Here is an 8,149-nt window from a genome sequence, read left to right as displayed (position 1 = left end):
TACAAAGGTCAAATGTTTCATGGCATTACAAAAGCTCCAATTCGATGCAAGAGGCATGATTTTGGAATAGCCCCAAATTTTACGCAAAGTAGAAGCTTCGATTTGATGCAAGCGTCTCGATTTTGAAAAAAAGCCCTAAATTTGTGTTGGAGCTCCAATTTGATAATTTCTTCCATATTAATTTTCAAAAGCCCCAAAATTTCTTCAAATCCACAAGCTTGAATGTTGCATGCTTTTCGCTCCAATCACTTGACCTAGGGCATGTAGGCTTTTCAACCCTAGAAATGGTTATCATATGGCTTGTAGAAAGCTTATATCATGGATTGAATGCTAGCCCTCTAATGTAGCATATGCTGGATAACTTTGTAATGTGGGTTTGTGCCTACGTTTTACTTCACAACCATTGTCAATTGCACATAGACCTATGTAGCTTGCATTAATGGCTAAGGTTTTCTCAAGCAATGGTAACAACCTTGGATGTGCAAGAATGATGAGAGACGGTTGCATTTATGGAAAAACACAGCAATGATGATGGCAACTACCCAAAAAAAAAAGATCAATGAAGAAGGCATCAAAAAAGGCTACGAAGACATATAAAGCATAGCTAGCCTGGCTCTGATACCACATTAGAATTCATGGTACCATGAGTGAGCAAGTGCAAAGAGAGACCAGAGGTTCAAGCCATGACGAGTTGGTGCACAAAGAGAGAGAGAAAGAAGAAAGTTGTATTAACGTCTTCAAAAGGCCAAAATGACCTATGAGACCAAAAGGTTACATCATATCCATGAGGTACATCATCCTGGGTACAAAATAGTAATAAAGAAAGATAACAAAAATCTAGAACTTATAAAATCTAATCTAGGTACATGAGGAGAGAGCTCTCATATCACCCTAATATATCCCTCATGGGCCACTGTGACATGGTGCTCAAGGTGGTAAAATTGAGCTGGCGCGAGAAGGTCCTACGATGATGGAAGATGATGGCCCTGATCCCCTCATGTGGTGGCGTGGCTGTGGTGGGCGAGGGCCATGGGGCCTGGGGTGTCGAGCTCTACATAACTCAGTGGCTCTGCCGAGTGTCACAACTCTCGGCCGAGCTCTTGCACTAGCCTCTGGTCTAGGTATGATATGGGTGGATCGGCCCTCGGAGTGCTAGTATGGAAGAAGTCGGTGAGAGCTCTCTGTGCTGGTCCTCGAGCAAGTACAGTTGATCTGGATCTCACTAAGGACTCCCTGTGTCTACGGAGCTCTAGAAGAAAAAGTCCCAGGCATCTCTGATCTAAGAAGTCCATAATCCTGGAAAGTGGTCCGAACCCAGCTCAGAAGAGGCGGTGGAACCTCCCCCGAATCTCATAGTATACAAGGCATCAGAATATGTAATGATCCTGTCTCAGGCTCTGTGTAACAGAGCTGGCATATCCTTTCCTCTGGTGCGATCGCCCTAGGCCCATATCTGGCAGTCTCCACTCTCAGCCGCTAGGACGAGGTGCGGATCTGGCTGATCACATCTCACCCCAAAGGATAGGTGTGTGTCCATGTAGCGTGGGCAGATGATGAACCCATCCTCTACCATGCATAGGAGGTGATCTCTGTAGAAGGCCATTTTCGTCCCCCCGTGGACACCTAGGTGAACTCCATGTCCTCTGAGTATCCAAACTGACAATGTCCTTCCTGATAACCCTGTTTCGATCTGTGCAACTAAGAGAAAATGACGGGACCTCTATGCTATACTGAAACGGGAGCAGTGCCTCCATCTGCATACCGTTCATTCCAAACCAAGTGCCTACCTGTGCATACCAGCGCTCTGTATCTCCCTCAAGTGTCAACTGTCTCGAGGACTCCAGGGCTAGCCAGGGGTATATATCAAGTGCAAGCTCCCATAGCATGTGCCAATATGTCACTGCATGGAATAGAGCCTCTGTCACTATTGGTGCAGCCCCCATCTCTACGCGCACAATCTCATGTGACACTGATGGCTTACTCCTAATCATCGTGATATCATCGCCGCTAGGAGCCTCTCCATCGACTTCTACCCGTCAGATACCTCCTCTGTATCTATCTCCATCGACTCTCCTCTGTCTCCTCCTGTGGTATAAGCTATGACCCCAAATGGGGGCACCATACAGTAGTAGTGCAAGTGTAACTAGAGTATCAAATAGCCAAAGCTTCGTCCTCGGCTCATGAAACTATATCTATGAGCATAACCTCTCTAGCAAGCCAAGGGCTACATATCCCCTCATCAATCTAGCTTCGACCGCCTTCTGCATCAAGAACCGAGGCCGAGCAAAAGTGATCCCAAGGTATACATATGAGGTAACATACTCCACACGCTCTCCATTGTATGTAAACTATACTGCATATCTACTTATCCATGGTGAGCTGCTAAAGATCATGACCTTGGTCTTTCCAAGGTTCTCACAGTGAGGTCCCGATCCTCGCAAAAGGCCTGTAATGCATATCCAAGTTCCTCTCAAGCCCCCTCTGGTGAATCAAAAATACGAACAATATCATCTACATACAAGAGGATCGGTATCAAGACTCCTGCCAAATGTGCTCCTGGTCCTCCCTATCTGTCTATAAAATCCAAGATCTCGTCAATGTATAGAGCAAATACAGTAGGAGACAAGGGGCAGCTTCACCCTGATAGTGCAGTGTATGATCTCTGAGTCACCTCCTGGAGCCCATACTCTGCCTGTGATGACTGACTCAAAGTGTAATGGTCCCCCAAAGCATCTCTACTGGCACTCCCATATCCTGCAGTTTCCTCATCAGTCTGGCCCGTGGGACGGTATCAAAAGCTTTGCACAGAAAGCCACAAAGCAATAGTTTAACTGATGCCGTGAGCTCTCCCCTCCTTAATGATTCCGTGTAGTGTAAAGATATGATCTAGTATGGAGTGCCCTCTCCTGAAGCCTCCCTGCCTCGGTGCTCTGAGTCTCTGCTCCTCAGACCATCTCCTAGGCTCATGCTCCAAAATCGAACCATAAATCTTGGCCAAGGTGTGACCAATCATGATAGTCCTATAGTTGTTGGGGTCCATGGGGTCACCTGCTTTCAAGATAGGTACAATAGTATTCGATGACCAGCTAACGGGGAAGCCCTCACATAAAGCCATGTTAAACATGTGTACCATTAAAGGGACTAGTGTGTCCCTAGCATGGGAAAACTGCTCGATGTGAGGAGTCCATAATGATCCTGTGCTCTCCCAGTCTGCATCCTGTCAATAGCATCTCTCACCATGCTGAGGTGAAATAAGGAAGAGTGTGGGGAACGAGGTTCGGGTGGATGGGGGAGAGGCGGCTACTCGGGGCATGGTTGAGAGAAGCAATTGGAGTTGGAAGGCGATGATCCTGAAAGATCCACCAAGCCTCCTTACAGTCCCTTCCAAGAAATAGCTGGTATAGCTCCTGCTCAAGCCTGGCTAGGTAGGCTCTCTTCTTTCTCCGTGTGAGACGTCGAAAGATCACTCGCGCCTACTGGTGAGTGGTGGATCCTAGCACCATCTCCCGATGTAGCTGGGCTCGGGTATCACAACATTCCTCGTCGTACCAGCTATTATGTGGGACAACCCCTCCTGCTGATATAGGGGTTCGGGAAGGCGACTACAAACAGACGTATGGAGGGTGGCCGAGAGGTGTGGGGTAAGTTCAAAAAGTGGGATGTGGGGGTCGAGGTCAGAGAGGATGCGGTAGATGTAATCAAAATAGATGGAAGAGGTCTCTATGGTGAAGTGGTATCTCAGACGGTAATGGAGCAAAGCAGGTGGTTGTATGGTGTATCGGCATGTGAGGGAGAAGGCAAGGTATGCATGGTCTGTTTAGATCCTCACCCACAAAAACCGTGCGGCCTCATTCCGTCCGACCACCTGTATCACATGTTGAAGCTTCTCCCTGTATAGTAAAGCCACCCCTCCCAACCCCCAGGTACCCCCCACTGTGCGTGGGTGTGGGCCGTGAACATACTCCCATCTGTATCCTCTCACCTTTGGAAGCCGATTCCCTTGGCACTGATGTGTCTCTGTATAAGGCCAAGTCTCTCCTTCTTAATGTCTCCTCGAACAGACCTACATCTGTCCTCAAGGCGCCATTGCAACTCCAAACCACAATCTCTAGCTTGGTCTCATAGGTCTCGCACCGTCATCGGGCACATCGCTCAGTGATGTTCACCCTCCCATCTTTGTACACTGCACATTTCCCTACCTTCCGTGCATCTAAGATGCATGGCATGCATTCCCTCCTGTGTGTCACTTGGGCTAGTGTGAGATCATCTTCGAGGTAATTTTTTTCTCCTTTTAGTGCTTGCCTTATAGTAAGGAATGCTTGCCTCGCCTCCAACCCCACAAACTTGAGGATGAGTGCGTGTTCCTTGGTGGTGTCTTTGTCCACCCTCCATGCCTCGACGAAGGGGGTATCAACGATTTCCAACTTTTTGCTTAGTGCTATGGTGTCTTCTTTCGGCGAGGCTCCTTTCTTCCATCCCACCACTCACATTCAATGCCCTAATCTTCCTTCTTTTCTCCTCTTCGAGTGTGTCATTGATGATGTTTGGGGATGATGGTGGGTTCTGTCGCTTCTTGGCAACCTCAATCCACTTGCCTGCTTCTTCCACTTGTTTATATGTCTTCTTAATCACCTCAACCCATGTGGTTGCCTCGCTTGCCTTCCCTTCTTGTTCCTAGAGGGTCTTCATTTGCTCTCTAAGTGTATTCAGCTCATCATTGAAGGATAGTTGAATTTCTCCATCTTCGAATTGAGTACGTGCCCTCAAGGTCTCGTTTTCCACTTTAAGGGTGGCGACTTGGGCCTCCAACTTCGTGATTAGTGAGGTGTGGTGGTTGGTTTTTCATTTCCTCCTGCATCTTGCTTAGATGAGTTGCCATGTATGCCTACATGTCTGCCTTCCAAAAACCCCTCTCCTCTTGCACGGAGGCACGCAACTCACACCTAAGGTCATCACTATCCTTGTTCTCCCCGAGTTTCTTTTGTAGGTGCTCAATGTCTATATCCTGCATTTTGCATACTTCTCTCATGATGGTCAAGCATGCTTTGATATGGGGGTCGCTGATCTTCTGTGTGCTCGCCCAAATCCAACTGTATTTCCTCTCCTCACCTCTAGTCCTTGTTTTGCTGGCGAGCTGTCCATATTGGACTGAAGGGATCACCCTTCTAGTACTGATTTTGGTCCTCAGCAGGTGGGCCCCATAGATGGCCACCTGCAGGTCAAGTAGCAACAGATAGGATTATGTTGCTGCCTTGGGGGCCTGAGCAAGGGTGGGTGGGAGAGAAAGGGGCAACGAAGAGAGAGAACGATTGCGGGTGGAGAGAGAGAGAGAGAGAGAGAGAGAGAGAGCACAACTCAAATGATGCTCATTGTAATAGAACCACCCAAGTACATGCTTATATAAGCATCAAGCCTATATATGTATACATATATCTAAGCAGACTAGTATGTAACCACATCATATCATTACATTTATGACCTTGAGCCATGCGCTCTTTGTAAAGAAAAGCCACTTAATTCACATTACATTTAATGAAAAACACAAAATCATTATAGAAAAAGTTCAGACTTCACATTGATGTTCTTATTTTACGTCATGATGGGATTCAATTTTTAGATTGAAAACTGGAAGCACCATTTTAATACAACTCTAGGGTAGAAACCAATTAAAAGTCTTTCGAGGGCCCCACACACACACACACGTGCAAAAGCAGAACAAGGCACAAAAGTGAATGCAAAAGATAAAATTTCAGGAGCTTGTTAAGAAAGCTTGCACTTGTTTAGGACAACATCTCCTTTTGTAAGGTACTCACAAAAATCATCCCCTCTTGTGAAGTCTCCCCACTTGCACACTTCTTGCTGTCATGACCAGGTAGATTCCATATCCTTATTGATGTTTTTTTCCCATCGTGATTCTCAAAATTGTGAATGCAGCTTTGTGCCCTTAGCCGCTGTCAGCTTGATATTTTCGTAAGTATGCTTGGCTTTACAATATTTATACCCTTCAACCACGTTTTGAGGTTTTGATAGAACAAAACTTTAAAGTTCGGATGGAATAGCCTGACTTTGCCGGTAAGAAACATCCTGTGTGGAATGAGAACCCATCGTCTCCACCTCATTAGCTACCACCCTATCACTTGCATCATCAGGAAGTCCTGCACAAAGCACTCCCAAGCAAGACAAGTTAAAATCTCGCACTCAGTCCAAACTATGTGCAAAAGAAAACAGATGCTTACCAACATCAGCTTGTAAAGACTTGAACACATCAACATTCTTGTACGTGTAGCCAACAAAATTGATATCTTTCTGCAGGCCACAAGGATAAGCGTATATATTATATATGAGCAACCCATTGAATGCATGAAAGACCCACTTGGATAAAGTAGGTGGCACCATCCTTTGATAAAACCGTACCTTTCTCCATGGCCCTGACTTTGATGGACGATGGAGAAGAGGCTCCACCTAATAAAGGAAAGTGAACGTTACAAGTGAGCGTTTCCTTGAAGCTAAAACATGATGATAGTGCAGATCACTTGCTTACTTTACCTACACAATACAAACTTCTCTATTATAAATGCAAGATCTTCTAATCCCAAAGGATGGGGAACAGCTTAAGGTCATGGACAGCAAGTCAAAGCATGTCCGGACAGGACATAGCTATTTTACTTCACTTAGCACTAGCAAATACATTTAAGTTTATGTGAAGGCCAAATGAGGTTCACACTCAAGAATATTGCCAGGCACTCACTTCTTCAAACTTCTCAAAGTTTTGAGTATCAAGTTCATCTTTCACTTCCGGTTTATAAGCAGCCTCCATGTCATACAGCTTCTCCCATGGTACCCCTCTAAACCATGGGTGTGCCTGCAAAGATTCTGAACTTAAGATTCAAAATATATGGGACAAGAATTGAGCCAGGCCACTCACTGAGCACAACAAGATATACCTTTACTTCATTTACTCCTCTTGTGCCCAGCCGGTGATCAACATCACAAAGTAGTCGGCACATGAAATCTCGGGCTTCTCGGGATAAGCGAGCTTCTTCCGGAAACTTTAAATACTTCCTCCAAAAAATGATCTACACGACAACAAAATGAGCTCAGATACGAGGGAGGTAAGCTTCCAAAAAAAAAAAAAACAGGAGCATCAGGCATTTCCATGGCAAACAATACTGTTGGAAGCAATCCGCTACAAATCCAGTACTGCTACGGTACTCCCATTACCATTGACATCACAGATACCAACACATTAACAAGTACACTCTTGGCCTCCTGTTTCTTTCGTGTGCGCTTGCAGCTGTTGCAGATCATACTCCATTCACCTTGGAGCTTCTGTTCTCTCTAGCAGCAGGACTATCATGGCAGCCAAACCCTCCTGAATGAGAAAAGCAATACTCACAAGCAGGTTCACCACCCATTCTTTAGTATGTTCCTGATCCCATTCTTGATGTGAGTGTACAATTGCTATATTGAACCAATTACGGAGGCCCAAGTCAAACACCACCTAATGGACACAAAATAAACATTACTTGGGTCCCCATTGCTATCTGCACATGACCTTAGGATGACGCACGTTGTTCCCGAAGTATAAACTCCGGACATTGACAGCTTGGTTTTGTGAAAGAGGTCAGTGGGCTGTACTGAAGGGGCTTCAAGAGATTTAGAGACTTGCGATTAGAAAATGCACCAATATCAGAGCATAAAATGGCCAAGACAAATACGGAAAACAAGTTTACTGGGTTTGGGAAACTGTAGTGCATCCAAATGTATCTGCAAACCCTCTGCAGAGGCTGAGTGTCATCTGCACATAATAGAATGGGTACCACCATCTGAGCCAGTCGTGAGGCTGCACCCAGAAATCTGTCTACGAAAAGTGAGATGTCATCAATATACAAACCAGATAGTGTGGAAGAGAGTGGGCAGCCCTATTTGACCCCAATAGTGCTGCAGATATCCCCTGAGTGCAAACCGCCCCCACACCGCGCCACCCCCCCCCCCCTTCCAGTGCACATATTCTGTCAGTCACTACCTCATATAAAGCAACCATGCCAAATATCATGGCTGGTGAAAACTCTTGCACTTGTTCCATGATGCCATGACAGGTCTGGGCAGCAGGCGAACCAGCAACAGTGATGCATGTATTTACGTGTAT

General features: G+C 46.0%; 1 protein-coding gene across 1 annotated transcript in view; it reads right to left on the bottom strand.

Moving 5' to 3' along the window:
• Positions 1-5,725: 5,725 nt before the first annotated feature.
• The window catches only part of LOC147616412 (uncharacterized), a 69,719-nt gene continuing 67,295 nt past the window's right edge, over positions 5,726-8,149 (bottom strand). Inside the window, exons 8-12 of the mRNA XM_086777487.1 lie at positions 6,945-7,076; positions 6,749-6,862; positions 6,415-6,462; positions 6,237-6,306; positions 5,726-6,155 (exon numbers count right to left, since the gene is read on the bottom strand). Of these exons, the coding sequence (XP_086633613.1) occupies positions 6,040-6,155; positions 6,237-6,306; positions 6,415-6,462; positions 6,749-6,862; positions 6,945-7,076 (480 nt within the window). The 3' untranslated portion in view covers positions 5,726-6,039. The remainder of the gene's footprint in view (positions 6,156-6,236; positions 6,307-6,414; positions 6,463-6,748; positions 6,863-6,944; positions 7,077-8,149) is intronic.

The sequence above is a fragment of the Cibotium barometz genome, chromosome 38 (genome assembly GCF_041138505.1).
Source record: "Cibotium barometz isolate CiBa-2024 chromosome 38, ASM4113850v1, whole genome shotgun sequence".
Classification (NCBI taxonomy): Eukaryota; Viridiplantae; Streptophyta; class Polypodiopsida; order Cyatheales; family Cibotiaceae; genus Cibotium; species Cibotium barometz.
The sequence above is the reverse complement of the archived record's forward strand: the minus strand, read 5'-3'. Positions and strand labels throughout refer to the sequence as shown.